At 41.1% G+C, this 26,591-nt stretch overlaps 1 protein-coding gene across 1 annotated transcript; it reads right to left on the bottom strand.

The window, feature by feature from the left end:
- Positions 1–3,103: 3,103 nt before the first annotated feature.
- Positions 3,104–26,109, bottom strand: PPA1 (inorganic pyrophosphatase 1). Its single transcript, XM_073353600.2, has 11 exons — positions 25,933–26,109; positions 22,437–22,501; positions 17,482–17,535; positions 16,254–16,373; positions 14,773–14,859; positions 14,286–14,412; positions 13,085–13,212; positions 10,709–10,794; positions 8,938–9,007; positions 7,566–7,605; positions 3,104–3,474 (listed from the first exon to the last, which is right to left on the bottom strand). The coding sequence occupies exons 1-11, from the start codon at positions 25,994–25,996 to the stop codon at positions 3,443–3,445; spliced, it is 873 nt and encodes a 290-aa protein (XP_073209701.2). The 5' UTR covers positions 25,997–26,109; the 3' UTR covers positions 3,104–3,442.
- Positions 26,110–26,591: the final 482 nt, after the last annotated feature.

Genomic DNA, 26,591 nt, shown 5'->3' with positions numbered 1-26,591 from the left:
CTAAATCGTTCAAGTTTTGGCTTTGTCAAGCCTTACAAACCTCTAAGGATGGAGATTCCACCACCTCCCTAGGTAATCCATTCCAGTACTTCACCACCCTCCTAGCGAAATAGTGTTTCCTATTATCCAACCTAGACCTCCCCCCCACTGCAACTTGAGACCATTGCTTTGTCATCTGCTGCCACTGAGAATAGCTGAGCTTCATTCTCTTTGGCACCCCCCTTCAGGTAGTTGAAGGCTGCTATCAAATCCCCCCTCACTCTTCTCTTCTGCAGACTAAATAATCCCAGTTCCCTCAGCCTTTCCTCATAAGTCATGTGCCCCAGCCCCCTAATCATTTTTGTTACCCTCTGCTGGACTCTCTCCAATTTGTCTACATCCTTCTGTAGTGGGGGGACCAAAACTGGACACAATACTCCGGGTGTGGCCTCACCAGTGCTGAGTAGAAGGGAATAATCACTTCCCTCGATCTGCTAGCAGTGCTCCTACTAATATAGCCCAATATGCCATTGGCCTTCTTGGCAACAAGGGCACACTGCTGACTCAGCTTCTCATCCACTGTAATCTCAGGATCCCTCCCCCGGCCACCTGTTTTCTAAGCTATGCACATATATAAATGGAAATTGAGCTCTTGAGGGATTCATTCATGATAACATTAGTTCAGTTTTTTAAGTGAGTTAGCTGTAACTTTGTATCATGTAATTTCACTAGAATGTGCTTTCTGTGCACATTCTGGTGAACAAAGTGTTTTGGGAGGAATGTGTCACAGCACATATTACCAACTACATAGTAAAATTTGATTTTTAATTCACAAGAATATATTCACCCTGAAAGCCAGATTCTAAGGAGTCATGTTCATTCAATCAGGTAACAAACATACTGTGCACAAGTAACTGGTTGCAATGTAACAGATGGTGATAATGGAAGATGGAATAGAATCTGCAGGTTACTCACTACAGCATTTGCTCTGCAAGGCTATTAGAAGTAAGAGTTTGGAAATCGTACACATTACTTAAATTAGCTTTTTTTTGAAGACACCTTAGTGAGAAACAGCCATAAATAAGTGCTTTAAAGAACAATAGTCAAAGAGCAGAAGCGCTATTGTTTTGGGAACGTAAAGACTTCTGCTTGTCCTGTGGACATTTTGAAAATTCAAAGCTGCAGTTAGGGAAATCCTTCACAGATGGCACTCTTATTTATGACTGTTTAAATCTCTTTGGACTCAGACTGTATCCATCCATTAGCTTTTTATTGTGTTAACTGGTAAAAAGCACAGTTGTCCAAAGACAGTATTTGTTCATTCAGCACATAATGGATTTACCTTAGCAAGTGTATCTTTATAGTTCTGCAAAATTAAAAATATTTTCTCTATTTGCAAATGGGAAACTGAGGGACAGAGCAGGCATGACCTTGGCCAAGGTCAAAGGGGGAATCAAGTAGAGCAAGGAATTGAATCCAGATTTCTGAAGTTGTAGTCCAGTGCCTTAACTGTAATACTTCATGTTTGTCACCCTTTACATGCTACCCATGGACCATGAGAGCTGGTGCTGTTCTCAACAGAAGTCCCTGGAAAGGGAGACTCACTCTCCTTGGGTTTAAAATCTGAAACACCCTCTTGTGGAGTTGGAGGAAGTGTGTGCTCAAACTCCCTCAGAACAGTGCTTATAGTAGTGCTTGGAGCAAAAGCAATTGTCAGCAAAACCATCTATACAGCAAGTTTATAAAGGAGGGTGGACTGATTTAAATCAAAATATTTAAATCAGATTAAGTGATTTAAAGGTGTTAATTTTTGCATTACACTTTTTTTTTTTAAAAGAATGGTAACCATTAAAATGTATTGAATTTACAAGTAAATCTAGTCTTTACACTAAATTTGCTACTTCGTTTTGCTAACCTGGAGAATACAGTATATCTATTCATGTATTAAGCAGTTACATAGCTTAAAATTTATTCAGATTCTTAATTTTTATTTTAGAAAAAGATTGATTCATTTTTACTGTAAGATTTGTGTCAAACTTTATTTGGATGAAAACTCAAATTCAATTAAATGCATAAAACAGCATTTTAAAACTGTTTATTAGTTACAATGCTTAAAATGTGCTGATACATAAGAAAGTAATCAAAATAGGCTTTGCATTTAAAACTAATTGATTTATTAAAAACAAAGGAAATATTTATAGTTAGTGAATTGAACTGATTGTTTCTGGTCACCGTGTCCCTCAAGATTTTAGAACTAGTAAATCTTATCCTCACTAGTTTTTATTCAGAGACAGGAATAGGAAAACAAGGTTTCCTGCACTTTCAACTCCCCCTTCAAAGTTAAGGAGGCAATAAACTAGTCATTGAGCTGACCTAGTTGAATAAACTAAAGAGAAAATCTCTCTGCAGCTGCAGAAACTACTGCCATCAAACATTGGTTTAGCACTTCAAACTCTGGTTCCAGGTACTTAGCTACCAGTTCAGTAGGTTTGGCTTTTTTTAAAAAGCTTAGCCACAAAAATGTATTGCTAAGTATCTTTAAATATTTTAATAGTTTAAACCTTAACATAGATTGTCAGTTTCAGAATGTTAAATAGGTTTATTTAAAAAACCAAACCTGTATTTAAATAAAAGTATCCAAATGTATTTAAATCAGATTAGATTTTTTTAAAAATCAGTTTGTATCCACCCTGATATGAAATAAATAGAATTTTTGGCTAACTGGTCAGTTTTAGTAATAATGAATTACTTGCAGCAACAGCACTTAGAGTTGATTAAATTTGTGTAAGTTAATATACTCAAGCAAAGGTTTCTGTGCTTTAAGGTCTTGCTGATGCACAGGAGTAGGTGGTTTGTAATTAAGAACTGCCATGGCAGTTGAGTACTGCTCACCTGAGAGTTTAGGTATATGCATTTTTCAACCAAGGCACCACATTTTTACAATCACTGAAATTAAGTGTCGTGGTCCTTCCTCCACAGAATCCTTGTGCTGTGAAGCAAAAGATGAGCATATGCAGCCTTTGTCTCTTGATAGAAGAAATTTGTTTATTTGATTCAGAGTAGCTTTGTGTTTAGACAGAACACTGGGAGAGAAGAGGAGGAGACAGGAATCCACAGAATGAACTTCAGCAAAATAATTTTATTTCTTACTAATGTACAGTGAACACCCATCAAGTATTCTATACACAATTGAGTTGAACAATTACTGTTGTGATGTACAAAGATACATATTGAGACACATGAAACTGCTCTTTTACAAAATGATTGCATTTAGTTCTCCACATGACTTTAGTACATCTTGAACATGCCACATCGGTAGATATGCAATTCTGTTATGATAAGTTATCTATAAGACAAGACTGTTTTTTCCTCTGGAACTGTAAGCTAGTATTTCTCATTCCTTCCCCTACTTAGGGCTTCCTGGTAGGAGAAATGTAGGCATTTCAACATCCACCTTTAGGTCTTAGTTTTTCTGGTAATAGAACCACTTGTCCACTGTAGTCAGAAAAGGAAAAGAAAAAGGGAAAAGAAAAAAAAAGGTTTAAACCCAGTTATCATTGTACATTTAGTTCAAGTTCTCCAGGACCCCACAGACCATGAATATTTCTGCAGAAGAGTTTGTGGACCCAATGTTATCTGCCTGTGGCTATTAGGGGTTACTTACCACTCAACTCTTTCAAACTTTACTAATTTCCTCAACCCCTGGGACTGTCAAATGTGATTTTGGAACTGCTCCTGCTCCCACTGCAGTCAGTGGAAGCTTTGCTATTAACTAGAATGGGAGCAAGACTCTTCTTTTTGGCATTTTATCAGTATTGCTAAGTAGAGAAGCAATTAGAACGGTAACAATACAGACTTAAAATTAACTAAGCCACACTGATGTTTGCAGTCCTTGTACTTAAATATTTTGCTATCTCAGATGCAATACATAAATTAATAATTTTGTAGTCAGGGATTACAGTAGCCTACAACCATGCTGATTTTATTTTTTAGTTCCATAATTCCCTAGCATCTGAGACATAAGAGTGTTGAGCAACTGTTCCCAGAGACTGAAGTCCTCCTCCCCTCCAGCCTTCCTACTACACTGAAATTAATGTTTTTACACAATAGTGCACTGCAAGCATTCTGCACAGGGTCTAAGGCAGTACTAAATACTTTAAAATTCCAGAAGAGTTCCTGACTAGCTGTGATAAATGAAGGGGGGGGGAGGAAGAGGAGAGGAGAGTGGCTCCCTGCAATGGGCACCCAGCTAGCCAGCTGTAAAATCCCTCCTGGTAGCTGTTCTTTACTTGATTTACCTGTAAAGGGTTAAAAAGTCCCCCAGGTAAAGCAAAAAGAAAAAAAGCGGGCATCTGACCAAAAGAGCTAATGGGAAGGATAGAACTTTTTAAAATTGGGAAAAGCTTAAATTAAGCACCCAAAATAGCTTTCTTGGAGGTTAGGTTAAAGGTTACAAGCAAACAAAAGCATCTGAGGTTAGTACAGAGAAGTTCACAAGCCTTAAAAAATAAACAGAAATAAACCTAATTGAGGTCTTCCTAAACATTTCTAATTTACTTAAATATTTTGGTTGTTAAAAGTAGTTCTAGATATGATTTTAATATTTGGTTCAAACTTTACACAGCATTCCTGCTGCCCCATCTCTTCAGCCCAGAGAGAACAACAAAGGGAAAGTTACTTTCCCAATTTTAAAAAGTCCTAGCCTTCCCACTGACTCTTTTGGTCAGGTGCCCACTGTGACATTGCACCCCATAATGCTTTATAGAAATATGCTTATGAATGTAAATATGGCATAACTGGAATATGTTTTATGCTACATGTGCTATGTAACATCTCTGCAAAGGTTATGATCTACTGCAGGGATTGGCAACCTTTGGCATGCGGCCCATCAGGGAAAGCTGCTGGCGGGCCAGGACCGTTTGTTTACCTGTAGTGTCCACAGGTTCAGCCAATTGCAGCTGGCCGCGGTTCGCCATTTCAGGCCAATGGGGGCTGCGGGAAGTGGCGTGGCCGAGGGATGTGCTGGCCACTGCTTCCCGTAGCCCCACTGGCCTGGGGCAGCGAACCATGGCCAGTGGGAGCTGTGATCAGCTGAACCTGTGGACACTGCAGGTAAACAAACAGTCCCAGCCCACCAGTGGCTTTCCCTGGCAGGCCGCGTGCCAAAAGTTGCCAATCCCTGATCTACTGAATATATTGATCCTATTTGTATGCATGTATCATTTTTGTATTTGAAGTTATAAATATTGGCTGTGTACTTGTTTGATTTTAAGTAGCCTCAGTGAAGCATTTGGTCAGCTTCTTGAGAAGACAATTCTCAGTAAGTGCCCAATCAAGAAACACTTAAGCTGACAAAAGACTTTGATAGATGCCAATCCACATCTGAGCTTTCCTGGGAGCGTTCCTATAGAGAAGTCATGCATAGACATGTGACTTGTCCAGGTGACTCCAAAACTCCATCTTGTAGAGGGGATTCTATACGGGGGAGGAAGGGGTTTCCACCCACAAGAGAGAAACTATATAAAGCTCTGGGAGACCCCTCCATTTTTGTCTTCAGCTGGCTCAAGAGGAAGCCTCCCCAACCCCAAAAGATACCTGAGAGAAACTGGAACAAAGGATAATTACAGGGGTGTGAGTGATTGCTGGACCCAGAGTAGAAGGAGGCTAGTCTGTAAAAGAAGCTTACTGGAACATCTCTACAGGCGAGATTTCATCTGTAATCACTTTCTTACTGTATTAGGCTTAGACTTGTGTGTTTTATTTTATTTTGCTTGGTAATTCACTTTTTGTCTGTTATTACTTGGAACCACTTAAATCCTACTTTTTGTATTTAATAAAATCATTTTACTTATTAATTACCCCACAGTATGTATTAATACCGGGGGGGGGGGGGCAAACAGCTGTGCATCTCTCTCTATCAGTGTTATAGAGGGAGAACAGTTTGAGTTTACCCTGTATAAGCTTTGTTACTGTAAGCTTTATACAGGGTAAAATGGATTTATTTGGGATTTGGACCCCATTGGGAGTTGGGTATGTAAGTGCAAGAGACAGGAGCACTTCTTAAGCTGTTTTCAGTTAAGCCTGTAGCTTGTGGGGGGATGTGGTTCAGACCTGGGTCTGTGGCTGTAGCAGGCTAGCGTGCCTGGCACAACCAGGCAGGGCTCTGAAGTACCAAGCTAGCAGGGAAAACAGGCTCAAAGGTAGTCTAGGCACATCAGGTAGCAGTCCCAAGGGGGTTTCTGTGATCCAACCTATCACACCCACTTTTATTTTTCTTTATCTGGGGGACTTTTTAACCATTTACAGGTAAAGCAACAGCTAACAAGAGGAATTTTACAGCTAACTGGCTGGCTGGGTGTCCATCAAAGGGAGTTACCCCCCTTCCCTCCCACACACACTTAATTTATCAAGCTAGCACTCTCTCCAAACTTAGTTAACAAGAAAGTTTAATCTGTGTTTCCCCTTCTTAAGCAAACTTCAAACTTGTTACTTTAGAACTTAATTACTACACTAGACTCTCCTTGGCAACAAGGCAGCCATTTTGATTACCCACTGATTAGACAATGGTGCAAAAAGGGCTCTTAGATTTCAATGAATCCTGAGGCATGGAGTTGGGAGCATTACCCCAAAAAGTTGTGTGGAGACTGATCCCTTTATGGGGTGAGGGGCTTCAAGATGGCAGCTCATTTCAGGCATTTCTCTTTATTACACAGTTATGATCCCACAACTCCCGAAGTAAGGGAATCTGTGAAAAGGTTTTAGTAACTGACTTACTCTAGGACTGCATTGGTGCTAGCAGCCTCAAGATTTTAAGGTTAGAGGCATGTTATAGCATCATATATAGAAAAAAGGATGGATGACCAAAGAATGCTTATAGTTGTGACAGCTGCTTCAGTAATGGCATCATCAATCATTTAACCTTTTAACCTTAACCTTACTAGGAATATCCAATTACAAGTTTAAAGATACAAGCATATTCAATGAGGCAAAAGCATTTTTAATGAACCTGTCAGACAGTAGCAAATGCTTTAGAAACTGACTAGAGAGAGTATTGGTTTTCTGGCAACTTGTCTGGTTTTTGCTACTTACTTCTGGCTCCTGGGGGTATGAAATCAAGCCTCTCTTTTTTCAGCTCACTTATACATTGCACTATTAATAGATATGTTATCCTACTACTGTAAACTTTTCCCCCTTCACTTTTTTGGCATAAAGTAGAGAGGTGTGGATTCTGCTGCATTCACTATGCTTCCAGTCCTCTGGATTGCTTTTCCTAAAGCTCAAGAAACCTGCTAATCCCAGTATTCCTTCCTCTCTCCTTGCTAAAGCTATTCAAACAGCAGTTAGAATGCTTGATGCTGCAGCATCTTCACGTGTACAAAATTAGGAGCTGAGTGGAAAAGTTAGATATTTTTAAACAGTTACTTACAAAATCTAGAGTTCTAAACAAAGCTTTTAGTTTATTTCCAATGCTTTTAAAAAAATGTTACCATACTTAAAATATTTGCAGTAAATTTTTCCTATAGAATATCTCTTAACAAACGTTTCTTAAAGTCACTTTGGAATGAGACGTAGGTGTTAAGGCTTACCTTCAGGTGGTATTGTATTGGGAGTTCCACAGGGTGGTACCTGATAAATAAGACGTGCATTAATGGTTTATGACTATGGAATCTATTGAGGTACTGTTAAGATCTGGAGACTACTATGCTTCTTGGTGTTCCCAAAGCCCGCTCTTCACTAAACTAGATTTAAAATCCAGGCTATATAAATATGGAGAGAGATTCATACCAGCCAATACTGGAGAACTATAGGTGATTAAGAACACAGCTATATATTGTCAGTATTCTGTAAATCAGTACAGCTTCTAGATAATATGGAAGTAATCAAGCCAGCTATTTTTTGGTGGCATTCTGCACTAAGCATATCTACCTCTACAAAGGCAAGCAGATAATATTCTATTGTCTTTCTGCAGCCATAGCTATTTAATGTCCCAATACTGGATTCCAAAAAACAAGAGCAAAGGACATTTAGAATTAGTTTTGGATTCCAGGTTTAATATTTCCCAAGGAGTATTTGCTTTTCTAGTGATAAGACGAAAATATATTGTGGCTGGTAACAATTCCAGTCCACAACCTAATGAAGTGTTCTATCCTCAGAATTTTACCACGTAATTCTGACACAGCTATAACATGACACTTTTAGAAAGCAGAGTAAGTTAAACAGGTTTATATCTTCATCTATTTATAAACTGGTCTCTGCTTCTGATAAGAATTATTTTAACATATTGAAAGGATTTGTTCATTACCTATCCATTCACACTTTTTTGCATCACTTCTATTAGAAATTGCCTAATATTGTGGTACTCCAGACTTACAGGTATAGCCAAATATTCTGAAGTGCTTGAATTCCTCACCTATTTAGAAGTTTTGATTAATGCAGTACACATTAGATGTCAGACAATGCATTTGACAGGAAATATTCTCAAGGAATCAGAAGGGAGTCCTTTGGAAGTCGTTCTGTCGCAAATATCATGCATTCTGAGGGCAAAGGGTAGCCTATACTTTAAAAACTGAAGTTCATGTTATGTCTAGCTATTCATTTTCAAAAAGTTCTTCAAACATTTTAACTTCAAGTCATTTACATGAGTTAATGATACAAAAACAAGTACTTTGCTCCAATTAAAACAGTGTTTCAAAAGAGATTCCATCCCCAGATGAGCTGGGCAAGTAGAAACTCTGAAAAAAGGGGTTTCAGTTTCTGTACACGCCTGCACCTCTGCTGACTAAAAGTTCATGCTTAGATTGGCCGTTTAGAGTGATTTTAGCCAATACAACAAGTTGTTCCTACAGGGAAAAAAGTGTTTCTTTTAGTGTACCACCTAACCTCCTTTTGTCTTTTCTTTATAATCACGGACACTCGGTGCTTTAAAAAATAAAGATACCCAAATCTATTTGTACTTACTGCTTCCACAGTAGCTTTAGCAGATTCTTGACTAATACAAAAAGCGCTGTCTGACACAGTTGTATTTGCGCTAAAAGAGAAAGGTCAATCGTGAGAGCCAAGTTCTTTCCCCAAGAGTATTAGACAACAGCATTAATGGTATTAAGGTTACCAGTTTTAAAAAACACAGGCTGAAGGCTCAGTTTTTGAATGAGCTACAGAATAAGTTGCTAATACTAGAGTAACATAAGAACGGCCCTACTGGGTCAGACCAAGGGTCCACCTAGCCCAGTATCCTGTCCTCTGACAGTGACCAGTGCCAGGTGCCCCAGAGGGAATGAACAGAACAGGTAATCATCAAGTGATCCATCCTGTCGCTCATACCCGGCTTCTGTCAAACAGAGGCTAGGGACACCATTCCTGCCCATCCTGGCTAATAGCCATTGATGAACCTATCCTCCATGAATTTATCTAGTTCTTTTTTGAACCCTGTTATGGTCTTGGCCTTCACAACACCTGGCAAGGACTTCCACAAGTTGACTGTGGGTTGTGTGAAGAAATACTTGCTTTTGTTTTAAACCTGCTGACAATTTCATTTGGTGACCCCTAGTTCTTGTGTTATGAGTAGTAGTAAAAACACTTCCTTATCCACTTTCTCTGCACCAGTCATGATTTTATAGACCTCAATCATATCTCCCCTTAGCCGTCTCTTTTCCAAGCTGAAAAGTCCCAGTCTTAAAATCTCTCCTCATACAGAAGCTGCTCCATACCCCTAATAATTTTTGTTGCCCTTTTCTGAACCTTTTCCAATTCCAATATATCTTTTTTGAGATGGGGCAACCACCTCTGCACACAGTATTCAAGAGGTGGGCGTACCATGGATTTACATAGAGGCAACATGATATTTTCTGTCCTATTATCGATCCCTTTCTTAATTATTGCCAGCATTCTGGTCGCTTTTTGTCTGCTGCTGCACATTGAATGGATGTTTTCAGAGAACTATCCACAATGACTCTAAGATCTCTTTCTTGAGTGGTAACAGCTAATTTAGACCCCATCATTTTGTATGTATAGTTGGGATTATGCTTTCCAATGTGCATTACTTTGCATTTATCAACATTAAATTTCATCTGCCATTTTGTTGCCCTGTCACCCAGTTTTGAGAGATCCTTTTGTCGTCTGCCTGAGTCTTAACTATCTTTAGTAATTTTGTATCATCTGCAAATTTTGCCACCTCACTGTTTACCTCTTTTTCCAAATAATTTATGACTATGTTGACTAGGACTGGTCACAGAACAGACCCCTGGGGGTGACCACTATTTACCATTCATACCTACCCTTTGTTTCCTATCTTTTAAACCAGTTACCAATCCACGAGAGCACATTCCCTCTTATCCCGTGGCAGCCTGCTTTGTGTAAGAGCCTTTGGTGAGGGACCTTGTCAAAGGCCTACTGAAAATCTAAGTACACTATATCCACTGGATCCCCTTGGTCCACATGCTTGTTGACCCCCTCAAAAAATACTAGTAGATTGGTGAGGCGTGATTTCACTTTACTAAAACCATGTTGACTCTTCCTCAACAAATTATGTTCATCTATATGACTGACAATATTGTTCTTTATTATAGTTTCAACCAGTTTGCCCGGTACTGAAGTCACGCTTACAGGCCTGTAATTGCCGGGATCACCTTTGGGACCCTTTTTAAACCCCTAACATAGACTTCTATTAAGTACTCCCATTTGGTTAGAATTTTTAACAAAAAAGCAGTGTAACAGAAGAGTTGTAACCTACCAATTGATTTCTCCTCCATCTGTTTTTTTAGATATTAGAGCTGTCCAGTGTTCATGAGTGCTTTTGATTATGTTAATTGCAAAGTCCTAAAATTAAAAAGGATAAATTCCATATTACTGGCAAATACTCTAATGATCCCCCATTCTGTCAATTAGATAGGAACCAACAGAGTCTAATGTTTATAGTAGATATTTTAGAAGAGCAATTTTCTTGCTATAAACAGATTAAGTATCTCTACTATTATTTTGCCCTCTGTCACTATTAGTATTATAGTAGCAGCTTGAGCTGCTAAATGAGATTAGGCCCCCTTTGTGCTGGGTACTCTACAGATTCCTAGTAAGACACAGTGCTTGCCCCAAACACCTTAACAGACAAAATGGGGGATTATAAAATTTCTCTTTCAAGATGGAATCAAGATGCTGAAGGAGACATAGTAAGTTTGTGGCACACAGAAGAACTGAACTCTGATCTCCTAAATCTCATCCAGTACCTTTACCATAAAACCATTTTCCTCTCTCACTAACAAGAGTGTCTACATTAGTGAAAGAGGTTGATGTCTGCTAACATGTGTTGGCTGATCCTGACCTAATCTCTATCCCGGGGTGGCCAACCTGAGCCTGAAAACGAGCCAGAATTTACCAGTGCACATTGTCAAAGAGCCACAGTAATACATCAGCAGACCCCCATCAGCTCTGCCCCCACTCCCAGCACCTCCTGCCCACCAGCAGCCCCATCAATCAGCACCTCCCCCTCCCTCCCTGCACCTCCCAATCAGCTGTTTCGAGGCATGCAGGAGTCTGGGGGGGGTGGTGGGAAGGGGAGGAGTGAAGGCATGGCAGGGGTGGGAAGGGGGGCAGGGCCTGTGGCAGAGCCAGGGGTTGAGCAGTGAGAACCCTCCAGCACCCTGGAAAGTTGGTGCCTGTAGCTCCAGTCCCGGAGTCAGTGCCTATACAAGGAGCTGAATATTAACTTCTGAAGAGCCGCATGCGGCTCCGGAGCCACAGGTTGGCCACCCCTGCTCTATCCTCCTTCCCTAGTTTAAGCAAACTCTTAGATACAAAGTACTGAAAAACCTAACAGAATGGGTGCGACAGAAAAAAAGAATAATAGCTATGTAGACTAGCCGTGACACTGATCAGTTTTTGGAACTATTTTCTGAATATTTAAAGGAAGGGGACATTTCCAATTAATTTTAGGCACAAATTATGTTAACACTTTTTTCTTTTACACATTTAAATTCAAAATACTTTTTAGACTTATGTGTAGCCTGACACACACACGAATCCTTTTCTAGCATATGATCCAGAAAGTGAAACTAGTAATGTAATGGTTATAGTCACAGCCAAGTGAAATGCTTAGTGAATATGGTTAAAAGATTATTTTTTTAAAATTCTTGTTTCGCTAGTTATAAATAATTGGAAAGAGAGGGATGCCATCAAAACAAAATCCTTACACCCTGAGGAAATCGGTGAGAATTTCAGAATATATGTACAGTAACTTAGAAGAGGTAAATCAGCTCCTTGGTTATAGCAAATTAGGACAACACGTCTGAAGGAGAAGGGTGTGTACACAAGTGCACCACCCAGTCTTCATGGGCTACCTGTGTGCTTTTGTCACCTGCTAGGAGGCTCTAACAGGCCAAGATATGGGGGGAGGGGGGGAGGAGAGAAGAGATCAGTGAGATAAAGGGAAGCACCAGTCATGCCCCCTTTGTTCTGGCTAAGCTCCACATGTCAACAGAAAGTCATTGGAGTTACTGTGCTGGTTCTATGCCAGAAGATCCTGTGTTCTGGAGTGATCCTCCTGTAGAGGGATACACCTATTTTATGTGTGGTTTCCAACAGCTGGGGGTGTTCAACAGCTGCATTGCACCTGAGGATGTAACCCTTAGTGTTTCTGCTAGCAAGCAAAATAAAGATGGGGTTGGGGAGAGCTAGAAGAGGAATAAATCAGTGATTTCTATTACAGTAGATAAAATAAAGCTTAGTCAAGTGGCCTAGGTTTTCAAGTGAAACTTCAGTTTTGCAGTCACACTAACATTTAAAACAAAAAGGAGTACTTGTGGCATCTTAGAGACTAACAAATTTATTTGAGCATAAGCTTTCGTGAGCTACAGCTCACTTCATCAGATGCATTCAATGTAGCTCACGAAAGCTTATGCTCAAATAAATTTGTTAGTCTCTAAGATGCCACAAGTACTCCTTTTCTTTTTGCGAATACAGACTAACACGGCTGCTACTCTGAAAACTAACATTTAAGTATACAATATGTGCCTCATGCTTAATGTATAGACTATTGTTCCTCAACTGTAATGTGCTTTTTGGACAATCAGATTGGTTTTACAGATTTACAATAATGAAGAGGTGGTTACATTACCTTGTCTTTAAATTCTCCATTAAATGCAAACTGGTTTTCTGGCTTCCCATCAGGAACCTTGTATCTTCTAAACCAGTCCACTGTAGCTTCTAGGTATCCAGGTTTTATCTTTCTGACATCATCGATATCTAACAGCAGGGGGGAAAACAAAACAAAAAACTCTTCTTTATCATGCAAATAGGTGCAGTCTTAAACTAGTCTGTGCTATGCGTATAATATATTTTTGTCCAGACCACCTTGGAGTCTCACACTACTGAGGAAGATAAGTATTATGATTGTTGGCTACAGTACAACACCTGAAACATCTCCTAAAGAGTGTATGCCTAGCTCTCATGAGAAGTCATTTGTTAGGGACAAGTTTGGCTAATGTACTATAAGTCAATTTTTAAGATAGAGGGTGGATTTTACATATCTAAGAAGAAGATTTACCTCCCTGCCCAAGTTTATGTCAAAAAGACAAGAAACAAGTTAATTTGAGACAGCAAGAAGTAGTCAGATTTGAGGCTGGTTGATCCTCAGAGTATATCCAACTGTCAAAAGCACAGAAGAGTTATTTTTCAAAGATAGGTATTGATAACCTTTAATAGGTCGGATTAGCCCAAGTTATTTTACTGGAATCTTTTCTGATTTTCAGGGGAGAAGGGGCAGAAGGAATTTTGACCTTTAGTCAGGAGAAACTTGAGTGGAGAACTTAGGTGTGTTTTGTCAGACACCACATGCTCATTTAGCTGTATGGACCCGATCAAGCCAGCTGTTGCTCAGAGGTGCAAATTGTGCCTTGTGCCTGCGCCAGCAAAATCTTATGAGTGCTGTGTATACAATTCACCCTCAGTGGAGTTTCTACTATCACCTTCCCTCAGGGTTTTGGCTGCACAAGGGTAACCAGCTCCCACTGGAAGCTTCCAAGCGACCTCTACCAGCAGAGGTGCTAAAGGATTGTGCTGAACTAGTACACCCTTCTGCGGCTTAGGCCAGCACCACTTCTAGGAATATGTAGATTCCTTGGCACAAGAAGCAGGATGGGAGTGAAAAAGGGGGTTGGGTTCACCTTGCTCTGCCAAGGCCCTGTGCAGAAGCCGGCTAAAATCTAGCTCTAGGGATTTTAAATGCAGATTTTTCCAGCATGAAGGAACATTCTGTTCAAAACCCCCAGTTGGGTAAGTAAAAGGCCAAAACAATGCCTTCCTCCTGTGCTACTTACTGTTATAGCTGGCTGCTTCAGGGTCTTCAATATTGATTGCCATTACTTTCCAGTCTGTCTCCCCCTCATCAATCAGCGCTAGTGTGCCCAGAACTTTCACTTTAATTACTTCTCCTCTTGAGCATACCTAATTAAATAAAATTTATTAATTATTTCTACCGATGTGCTATGGGATGTGCAACATAAGACGAATTACAATTCAGTAAAAAGTTAACATTCAAAACAAGTTCAGTAAGAGGATCAATACAGAAGACTGAATGGCTGGAAACTAATGTAAATCACACCACTGGGTAGCCATTAACTTGAACTTTGACATGAATTTGGGGAATTAAGATTCATTACATTTCAGCACCAGAAGTCTCCATGGCAGCATTAAGAGAAGCCAAGTTCTTAATAAAAGACCCAGAAGTTAGGTGGTCTCTGAAGTCAGTTAATTAACGGATTACAGTTCTAAGAAATAAACATCCTTTGTAAGATAGCACATTACCTTGCTTCCAATTTCACACACATCAATTGGATCATTATCTCCATAGTAGCCAGTATTTTCATCTTTATGTCCTGGATTCTCCCATGTCTACGTATGAGAAAGAGATTTTTAAACTAGATGAGAGCCCCAGAGATTCAAAATGTACATGAATGGATGGCTCTGAGTTTTTCATGCAGGCAGCAGTTTTCTAGTGAAGAAGCTTAATTAAGATGGAATGTTTCTCCACTGGGTTTCAGCAGGAAGAAAGTCAGTTTTGATTGCTGGTTAGGAAGTGTTCACTTTTTACATTTGTTTACACAGCCTGTTTACTTTGTCCATTTCCATTTGGTATTTCTAGATCAGGATAAGCTGCATGCTCACTTTTTCTGACTGTTCTTTTCAACTACTTCTCGTTATCAGAACTGACCTCACTTTCTCCTAGGTCAGAGGGAAGGATACCGAAAGTTAGCAGGATAATTAAAAGACAAAACAAGATCAGTGTTAAGATAGCCCTTTTACAATAACGAACTTGTAGCAGCATTATTTACATATTTATGCTGGCTGGCAGGCAGCCAAATCTGTCCATCTTTGGTGGTGGAAAGTTTGTCCACACACTGCCCTTAAATTCAGACAAAGTTCAGAGAAGGATATGGAAGAGATCCATTCTGTACAGGTTGTCATACAATGTGTTTTGTTAGCTACAACATTAACTAAAAACCTAGCTTTTATTTATACGAGATAGAAAGTCTATTTCTAGAAAAGGCCAGGACTGTTCAAATTACAGATGTGAAGCCCAGCAGAATGCAAGTATTAATACTGTATCTTATCTAAGGTGATTTTAGTATATTTAGCCATAGGATCCTAAAGTATGTTCAAGTTATGTATACATTAATGACTCTCTTCGTGATATTTCACTGTCTGTACACAACTGAATGTAGGGTCTCCTGACAGGCTGCTTTTGTCTGGGAAATCCAAGTCAGACCATTAGATGAAGCACCAGGGGTCTGAAACTTACACATGGGCACAGAATCACTCCCATCAGAGAGCACTTACCAAATGCCTAAAACATTCTTCTCATATAGCAACATTCTTCAGTGAAGACTATCCACCTACTACTAATTTCTGAAGACTGTTGTTCAACTGAATTGATAGTTGGTAGGGGTCATTGTAGCTTAACAGCTGGCTTTTTATTACTGGTATAAAGCCAGTTTTATTCTACATCGGTATTTTACTGCAAGTTTATATTTTTGTTAGTTTGTTTACAACATGACTTGCATACTTACCTTCCTCTTGAGATTTCTGTCACTGTCACTACATATTTCCCCTCATTAGCATTTTCTATTTCAGTTTCAGTCTGAATAGATTCAGCCTGGTGTTTTGTTAGCATGGTAGCATTCACATTTTTTAAAAAAAACATATAAATATGTTCAGGATGGTGTTTGTGTGGCTAATATCTAGCTTCCACCACAAGAAAAAGGTAAGATATATGTACAAAGCAATACCTGTGGGATTGCACCGTAATTCCAGATATAGCCCTTGTGGGGAAATACATTAGCAACGTAACGCAGCTGTCCTTTCTTCACATCTTGTTTAATTGGGTTTAGAGGATCCTTTGTTGCAATCTGAAACAGACAAATGCAGTTACCTGCACATTTTTTACCTAACTAAAACGACGACCATTTAGTCACCTAGACCCCAGATGTTCAAAATTAGGAATCTGAATCTAATCTGAAAACTTATCAACTCCCTTCAAAGTCAACAAAAGCTGTTAGATTCAGTACCTTTGAAAGTCTGGCCACACAGGCAAATGCCAAAATATGCCCAGAGGCTTTTTTTCTTTTTCATAGAAAGTCTTGGCCTGGGTTCTCCAGTAAAAATAAATACTATTGACATCATGGGTAAAATTTGCCTCTGGAAGAGTTGCTTAAAATGGTATCCAAACCAGTCTTACTTGGAATGAGCCCCTTACTTGGCGATTAAGATACATTACAGATTGTAGTTATTAGGATACAGGCTCTCCCTTAGTGATCCAACTAGTCAGGGGCCAGAGGTAAAGGAAAGGCTACTCCCAAGGGAGGTATTCAGATAAGCTGGAATGTGGAAGCCTTCCAAAATATACAATTACTCTTAATACCCAAACCCATCCTTCTTAAATTATGCTTATATAGCCTGCAGCCATTCCAGTGCCCAAGTAGTATGGGCCAAACTAATCCCTTTCCTGGAGGAGGTCTCGTCCACTAGGCATCTGGGGCTTCAAGCAAGAGTCTTAAAGCTCCACCAACACCTGGGTCTTGGACTGAAGAAGACTACACCTCACATAGGAGTGATCCTGGCCTACTATTACAGTGTTCCTAGTTCATTTAGCAGTTAACTACAGTAGAACTATGATTTAATAAGTTTTCATAAAACTGTCCATACTCTGCAATTTTTTTATACAGCCAAGTGTGCTTTGCAACTGTTATATACCTAAACTGAGACATCAACACTGGTCAGAGCTTTTAAGTTTTATGATATTTTGCTTACTTTAGTATTAATACATAATAAAGCTAGTTACCAAAGTTTTACATTTAGGTCTGTTAACTTGGCTGTCTTCTGCTTGTTCCAGAGCAAAGTTGTACTACATTAGACTACTTTTTTCCTTTCAAAAAAGCCACACAGATTCAGCAGTGCCAGAGATTTAAGAATTAGAAGCAGCCAGACCTTCAGTTATGGATTTTATCTTCCACTTACCTCCATCTTTGCATTTGTCCATCGAGGTACTTCTACAACCATGTTGAACACATTCTGAAACAAGCAAGAAGCAGATCAGCAAAATCTCTCTGAAATGAGAAATACATCCCCATATTCTAAAGGAAGCGCAAACTAATCAAAAGCAGGTTTCAGAGTAACAGCCGTGTTAGTCTGTCTTTGCAAAAAGAAAAGGAGTACTTGTGGCACCTTAGAGACTAACCAATTTATTTAAGCATGAGCTTTCGTGAGCTACAGCTCACTTCATCGGATGCATCGATGAAGTGAGCTGTAGCTCACGAAAGCTCATGCTCAAATAAATTGGTTAGTCTCTAAGGTGCCACAAGTACTCCTTTTCTTTAAAAGTTATTTAAAGTTCTAACACATTTTGCTGTGTCCAAGTGAGATAATTTTGTTGTATCTTGATAAAATCCTGCTGCTCAGTCAGTTAAGTGTCAACAGTAAAGTGTTCAATATTCAGACTAATGTTACTCCTCCCTGCAAGCCCAGCATTAAGGCTATTTTATATTCTGACAGTAGGTTTTTTACACTGTTGGTGCAACACGCATCTTTTCAGCAACATAACTCCATGACACTAGTAGATCCTGAAATACCAGTTTTAAATTAAGTTTAGTAAACATATAACAAGAAGTATCTCATGTGAGTTTCTAGTGAGAAACAAAATGGAGGCCAAAGAAAGCATAAGCAGATCCATGACACTAAAAGGTTTCATTTTTCATTTGCAGGGTGAATATAATTGAGGCAGTTCTAAGAAAAAAATGCTTCTGATAGGCATTCTACATTGCAGAAATACAAACTCCACCCTGACTAAAAAAAAAACAACCAGAGATCTCCAAGATGTTCTGAAAATCATCCCTCCCCGTGTAAAGATGGCCCATCTATAGCTCAGGCATATTTAATGGAGTAGGTGCAAGGATTGTCAGGAAGTCAGTAGAATCTCATAGTTATGAGCATGTTGGAAATGAACATTGTTCGTAACTCTGAACAAAACGTTATGGTTGTTCTTTCAAAAGTTTACAACTGAATGTTGACTTAATATAGTTTTGAAACTTTCTATTATGCAAAAAAAATTCTGATTTAACCATCTTAATTTAAATGAAACAAGCACAGAAACTTTTTTTTAAAACTTTTCCTTTAAAAAAAAGTTTAAACAGTACTGTATTTGCTTTTTTTGGGGGGGGGGGGCGGGGGGGGAGTCTTTCTTGCTACCTGATTATGTACTTCTGTTTCCAAATGAGGTGTGTGGTTGACCAGTCCGTTTGTAACTCTGAGGTTCTACTGTATAGAACTGTCTCTTGCAGTACTGAGACTATGGGTGCGACTTGGCACGAAACTTCCACCGAGATGAGAGTTAGACCAACACAGAGTACTTCTTCTGAAAGTCCCATACTAGAGTCATTTCTTCCTCCAAAGCTCAGAGCTTTTTTGTATTTTTTTTTTAAAAGGCCTCCCCCACAACTAAGACTGGCTTATTTTTTTCTCAAAGTGCTGAGTACCTGCAACTCCTGGCTCCATATCAACCGTTGGTTCATCTAATCCTCAGGTTAAGCAGCATTAGTATTTCAGAACAGTTGTATCAGAGATGCTAAATCCCTTGCACCTGCATTTCACCAAAGTTGGATGACTAATGGTTTGCAATCAGTGTTACATGTTCTCCAATTTCAGTTTACTACACCTACTCTTTCAATGTTAGGGGCTCTTCTCTGTGGTTCAGAGCTCCATTAGTGTTTGTGCATTGCTCTACTAAGGAGGGAGAGAGAAAGATCCATTAGTGTGGAAAATGCAGTGGATCAGAACAGAGTAGGTAAGGTGTGATTGTTCAACCAGTGCTTAAGTGTATGGAAATAAACATAACTTTTGAAGGGAGGGAGAGGAGGTTGAAGGGTATTAGCTAAATTCAAGATAAGGCAACTTCTGGAAACTTGTGTATATGTAGAAACTAGTTCATATTTGGGAAATTAAGTGGGTGAGTTTGACATGGTTTAGAAGGCATGATTAATACATTAAGATAGTGTGACTTCACATTTGAATACTAGGAGGACAAGAGCCCACGTACAGATAGGTTTGGCACATCTCAAATCTTAGACTGAAAAATACTTCACAATCCTCTCAAGATCTTAAAAATACCAGGATTAAGAGCTAGAGACAGTGTCCAGACAAAGTAACGTAACCTTTTGCCCTAAGCTGGACTCCCTAACAAAACAGCTACTGAACCAGCAGAGTAACCAGGAAAGTTCCCTGAGATAACCATGCAATACAAAGAAAAGTAACACAGTCAACACTGCATTGTGTAGTTGTATACAATATTAATCACACTTGTTTCTCCCCAATGACTTTTGTACACACACCCCACAGACACTGATGTAGTGTGCTGCTTGTTTACCAATCTGAGATTAGCAGTTAACCGGTAATACTCCAAATCCTGAAGCCGATAGGCACTGCTCCAGACACCTTCCCATCCCTCCGCTCCAATTTTTGTTTTTACCCAGTTCAAGAAAGACTGAGTAGAATGAAAGTATAACTTTTGTTGTATTTTATTAGTCTAAGTTACATTCCAGAAACGTGCTTTTGGAAGTTGGAAGTTTTGCACGAGTTGATGGGCAAGAAGATACTGCTCTCCACCACATTTGGCATATAGTGCTTTGTGAGTGGCCTTAACTTGGAAGTGTCTTCTCCTTACCACCCAGCTAACTGCTGCCCTTAACACCCTCCCCAAGTTATACATAAACTTACACACTACATAGGAGTTGGTCTTGAAAGTATCTTGGTTCTGCTCATATGAGGTCTTGCACACACTACTGGAAAATTAGAAGTTTTTGTTTCAGCCCATCTTCCCTTTATATCCATAACACCCCGGTCAATACATGAAATGCTTCCAAAATGTTTGTCTGTATCTACTTTAGTGGTATAATTCTGACAAGTCAGAAAAGATATTTTTACCAGGAGGGTTTACTGTAAAAAGCAAGAGCTAGCTAGCAGACCGTGCACCTACCTGATCTTCTGGGCTCTTGCCTCTTCTCTTACCACCCTCAGAATTCAGTCATGCTAACCTTTTCCCTGCAAATGTGCACTACTTCCTCAAACCATATGTCAGAGGAAAATTTTCATGGAGAGGAAACCCATGGGCAGAACACAACAGCCCAAGGAGAGGTTGGGTAGCTTTCACTCGCTGTATTCACAACACAGGATGGCAGTTTCCCAGCTTCCCTTTATTAAACTTGAGGTTTTGATATGCATATGCTGTGGTCCAATGAAATAACAGGAGAACTGTCTTTCCTAGACTAAGGAAGGAGGAATGCAGAGGGTGCCAAAGACTAGTGCATAGATTTGAGCTTTTTATTTTAGCGTGTGCAACATCTTAACAGATAATTCATCTATTTTTTAAAACTCTACATTTTAATACTAGTAGCAAGTGGAAATAAAATGGCATATGACCAGCCAGCTCTCTACAAAAAGTAGTTATTAAGGCAGCACAGACAACTCTACTCCCATCTATAGGTCCTCTTTGTAAGACTGAGCTCCACAAATAACTCTGCATAATAGGAGATTAGAAATAGTACCTGAGGAGGGAGGAGGAATGAGTTTAAAAAAAGAGGGAGGGGGAAAGAGACATCCCTGTGACACAGATTTGTATTTGGAGCCAACATCTTGATCAAATACTGACATTGCGTAACTTGATACCATTTCACAATTTGTCAGAAATCATTTTGAAATGCTGAGTCCAGAAAAACCTTCAACTCTGCTACAGAGTTTGACCCATATTCAGCACTCCCATGGATGTCAGTGGAAGTACCACAGCAGTTCAAGGGGCTTTAGAGACTTTAAAAAAGGAAGCAGTTCTCCAGATGTAATGGAAGAGAGTCTTACACTACTCCCATCACCACAGCACAAGCTTTGCCAATTCTGAACTAGCACTATGTTTGGACAAAAGTACCAAAAGAGGTGGTAAAAACCCTGGGAGGGGGAAGGAGGTGGGGGGGAAGTACACACAATGAAAAATTCCTTCCACACAGCATATTCCCAAGATCCTGAGCTGCTATTCAAAAATGGTGCAGTTGGGCCAGACCTTGAAAGAAAGTTGGAACCACCATTTTAAGTTGCAGGAGCTGCCAACAACCTTAAGGACTTGTTATGGCACCCATGGATCACAGAGAATGCAGGGATTCCCCAGCCACACTCCTCTCAGAGCAGGATAGTTTTACTGGAATGGCTCTGGGTAACCTGATGATCTCGCCATACACTGGGAGGTTACTTCAGTAGCTGGTTAAACTGGAATTACGACAGATCTTCATTTGGAAAGTGACACAAAGCAGCCCTAATGCAGCTAAGAATTTAGCCCCAGAACTAAGAAGCACTTCAGGACGCTGCAACGAAGACATACAACAATTTCAGTGGAGCTTTACATAAGGATTCTGTTCATGGTATTAGGGCCTAAGTCATCACTTTTCAAATTCTTCTACGTTAGCATTCTTAGAAAAGTTTACAATTTTTATAGCTTTCATCCATGAAACCAACCATTGCATAGCTCTCATCCATGAAACCAACCATTTCCAGTTTATAAGACGAGTAACAATGTTATTTCACATGTCTAAGTTAATAAAGTTAGTTGCCTAAGTGGCTTGGCATCAGAAGTTATTTACTAGTTCCAAGGTACAGAAGACCTTATCATTCATTTTATGGCTAAGTTTGTACTGAATTTCCCTTATCAGCAGAGAAAGTGCATGATGTAAGATTCCACCTAACCCAGTTTGCTCAGTTAGAGAAATTGCAGTTGCACTGTTTAGCCAGCGGCCAACTACTATCATAGTTTATGTTGCAGTTATTTACCACACAGATGCACTGAAAGGAGAAATAGTATCTGGAGGGAAGAGATTTCTAATAGAAAAGTTCTCATAGTGGGAAGCTAAGAACCTGCTTAATATAGCCATATACATTACCTTGCCAGCAACTGGATATATTGGAATATCATGGAATGGTGAAATGTAGTGTCCTTTATCATTTTCTGAAAGAACAACATATTAAGCTAGTAAATAAAGATGCATTACTTAGCGCTAATGAAAATAATTTAACTATTATGGCTATAAAGTTGTCTTTATTCAAATGCCTAGCTTAGAAGATGTTGACCATGTCCTGAAATAGTAACAGGGAAACTAATGTCAGTGTTACTACAGGCAGGTCTACATTACATCCAGGATTGACGCTCTGAGATCGATCCACCGGCGGTCGATTTAGCGGGTCTAATGAAGACCCGCCAAAGCGACAGCAGATCGCCCTCCAGGCAACCCCTATACTCTACCCCGACAAGAAGAGTAAGGTAAGTCGACGGGAGAGTTTCTCCCATCGACCCCTCGCGGTGTAGACCCCGTAATAACTTGACCTAAGGTACACTGACTCCAGCTACATTATTCACATAGCTGGAGTTGCATAGCATAGGTCAACTTACCGCAGTAGCGTAGACATAGCTTAGTTACAGTTCCATTGCTGCAACATAGGTCTTATAAAACTCCCCATGTTTCCTCCAGAAATACAGCACAAGACTTATTAAAAAACAGCCATCACTTGTTTGCAGAGCTCACCTTAATATTTGCACAAATAATATTGTAAAGGATTTTTTGTTTTTAAATAGAGGGTTGTGAATACATGAAGGAAGTAACAAGACATACCTTCTCCAAGTAAGGCATGATTATGCTGCTGTGTCTATCTCCCTAATCTCAGCGCAGTTTAAAAGAACCAACAGATAGAAACATTCTATTTCAAACTCTAAGGAGAAGTTGATATCACAGGTGCATAATACCCTCAAGTAGTTAGACAAAGATCCCTGGGAATAATGGAAGTAGATTCTCTAATGTGTCACATTCTATGGGGGAAATGGCATGGGACAACCTCAAATGACACCTATGGAGGTGACTGTCAAGATTATAAAAATATTGATAATTGTCAAACACTGGCTGGAAGGACAGCAAATTACATCCAGATCTTATAGGAAGTGGTCTAGATTCACTTTAAGACCACCACAAGGTTTAATTAGCTTGCAGATATAATTTGTCTTGGAGCTGTATCCTAAGAGCTCCCCTAATAACTACATACAGAAGCCTTGTTAATAAGCAATACTTATACCCCTCCCAAGTGCTATAGATCACCCAGTAAATCAAAGTGGTTCCAATATGTATGGCACATGCAAAGGGCTTATTTGTTGAAGGCTACCAGCTAGTTAAGGTTGGCTAACCTCATTCATGAGTTACAATCAGACATTTCCACCCCCTTCTAGCACTGCTGCACACATTTTCCAGGGAAGGGTGGGGGGGAGGGGAAACATCCTCACCTGCGTACCAGGAATGAGTCTGAAGCTGTTTCCTGCCCCAGCTAGCAGATAACTGGACAGAGTATGAGTGGGAATGAAGCCAGAATCCTATGCTCAGCAAGCCCAGCACCCTTGCAGGATCTTTGCAAGACTATCCTGCCCAGGACTGCTAGTTACTAATTTAAAGCACAGTCAGCGTGCTCAGTGGAAATGGCTATTATCTTTGATGTTCGATAAGTTGAAACAAAATGGTCTGCAAAACTACGAAAATAAAGAAGTAGTGAAGACCAGGACTGGGAAGTTCACTGTAGCCTGGTGTAGACATTCTGCTTTCTTTCACATTTTGGTACAGTTCATATTTAGAATTGCAGCTGATATTTAAAGCCATGATGGCAAGAGTGCTGCTGTTACAGCCTGCGTAGAACAGAACTTTGAGGGATCTGAGAATTAACAGTTTCAGTTTGTAGGTTTTCTGGTATTTTCTACAGACCTACTTATTTCAGCATAAATGAGTTACTTTGCTAGTTGCCCTCAGGAGAGTTGTTTGGTTCCCCCTCAATAAAGCAAGACTTTGGAAATCTGATCATTCCCAGCAGACAATGTGAAACAGACAGCTATTTCTCCTGTTGACTGAGCAATACTCATTTTAACTCCCCACCCCATTTTCTCTCCTGCTCCTACTCCATGAGTCGGAAAGCATGGAAAGATTCTGTTATTCATACCTGTGTATTACCAATTAGTATCACCCAGAGATTTTATAATGTAATGGACAGTGTCTGCTTTTTCTCTGTGGAATAAATTTCAAATCCTAGCAGGTCAATATTAGGTATTAACTCTTCCTACTAAACAATACAGTACTAAATTATCACTTTCCTAGAAAGACTGTATTGGATACAAAATGTTTCATAATCTCAGTTAAGACAGCCATTAGGAGATTAGTCACTTAAACGGCTAAGTTAGAGAAGCCGGCTAGGATTCTTAGGCTATCTCCCTTCAGAAAATTGAGTTGGGAACATTGTATTAAGTCAAGCATTTTCTTCTGCTGAGGTGCAACAGAGCAGGTCTATTATTTGTGGCCAGTTCAGTATCATGCCCTTTTACTCCTAACGATGGAAAGCGAGCTACTTAGGAAGCCAAACAGATGATGCAATACTCAGAGAGCCAATTTTGTTCTATCCTTCAGTCCCAGCACAAGTTCTTACTTGAGAGCTATGACAAGTTAGGAGTGGATACAGTTGGGAACTACTTCTCTCTCTGTAATCAGGCAGAAGATTTAGGGGATGCAGGCAGAGCAAGTTGATGGCATTATCAGAGGTGTCAGTTTGACATGTCTGGTCAAGAATAAGAGGAAGAGTTAAGTCGCCACTTCACTGAGGGAACAACTAGGTCTTGTGGGCTTCAACGAAGGATTTTGAAGAGCTGATAGGTGCATGATGAACAGTCTCAAGGACGTGGTCCTACAAGCAGCTCGTTTCCCCTATGATCTTTCTGCTCTCCCATGCATTTAAATGTGGACGATACCTCCCTCCCTCCACATTTTCACCCCTTCTACGTTTAAAAAAAAAAAAAAAAAGCAGCCTAGGAATAGAAGATTGGCCCCAGGCGAGTTGACTTTGGCAGGGCGGCTGCTCGAGACACGCAGCCACGCTTTCGTTGCTTCCCCGCACGACAGGTGACCCCATTCCCACCAGCCCCTGCACCCGGCCAGTGCCAGGCGGAGCCCCGGGGCAGGGTGCCTCCTAGGCCAGCGCCCCAGGTTACCGCCCTAGACAGCCCGGCCAGGCTAAAGGCCGTTCCCCCGGGGACAAGGCTGGAAGGAGCAGGAAGCAGAGAAAAGCCCTTTACAGGATTATCTGGCGGCGGCGGCAGCAGGCACCTTGGCCGGCCCCACCCTCGCCACGCTCAGACTTTAACCCGCTCGGCAGCCGGGCCGGCGAGGGGCGGGGGCGGGGGCCAAGGCAGCTCCGCACGGATCTGGTCAGCGGGGCCGGGCCCAGCCCCCCGGAGGCGAGGGGGCGACCCCAGGCCGGAGGCTGCCCCCAAGCCGGGCGCTATGCCGCCTGGCCTCCCCCGGGGCGGGATCCCATCGCCCGGGCACCCCGCGCGGAGCGGGGGGGCCGCCGCGCACTCACTGAAGAAGACCCGGTACTCCAGGCTGTTGGGGGTGGCGCGCTCCTCCAGGCTGTAGTTGGCCATGGTGCCACCGGCAGCGAACGGGACAAACGGACACACGCCGCACCGGCTCCTTCACCAGGGACGCCAGCACTGCCGGGCACAGCACTGCGCAGGCGCCGGGCCTCTCCCCCCCTCTTGCGCCCCGCCCAGCCCAGCCCAGCCCTCAGGAACAGGATTGCGCAGGCGCATGGCCAAGTGGCCCTCGGACGGCCTCAGTGCAGAGAACAACGCTGCGCAAGCGCATTCTCACGCCTCGCCTACTTCGAGATAGTGGCCCATTAGCGCACGAGTTGTGCGCATGCGCGCTCTTCTCGGCCTCGCTCGAGCGGGCTGTCAAGAGCACACGTGGCTTTCCCCGCAGTGCTCGGCCCGCTTTCTTTCCCCGGCCGGCGGAATATTTGGCACCCCGAAAAGGTGATTCCTCTCCGGGGTCCAGGTGGCGCGTGCCGCTGCGTCCCAAAGCCCGCTGCATATTGACTCGTCTGGGGCTGCCTTTTGGTCTGTAGTTCACGTGGATGTGCGGCCCGGCCCTGCCCCCAGAAGTCAGCGCAGTTGGGTTCTAGGGGATCCGGCTCAACCCTCTTCTAACTCTGCCCTCTCCCTATCAGGGCCAAAG

The sequence above is a fragment of the Lepidochelys kempii genome, chromosome 7 (genome assembly GCF_965140285.1).
Source record: "Lepidochelys kempii isolate rLepKem1 chromosome 7, rLepKem1.hap1, whole genome shotgun sequence".
Classification (NCBI taxonomy): Eukaryota; Metazoa; Chordata; order Testudines; family Cheloniidae; genus Lepidochelys; species Lepidochelys kempii.
This window is presented reverse-complemented; position numbering and strand designations above follow the sequence as displayed.

Excerpts from the sequence above, each read along its gene's own strand:
- PPA1 (XM_073353600.2), bottom strand. The coding sequence starts at position 25,996 with ATGGCCAACTACAGCCTGGAGGAGCGCGCCACCCCCAACAGCCTGGAG. Across the intron at positions 9,008-10,708 it reads GATGGAGGAGAAATCAATTG|CGCAAATACAACTGTGTCAG; the intron begins GTAGGTTACAAC and ends TTTCTCTTTTAG. Across the intron at positions 7,606-8,937 it reads CTAAAGCTACTGTGGAAGCA|GTACCACCCTGTGGAACTCC; the intron begins GTAAGTACAAAT and ends CTTATTTATCAG.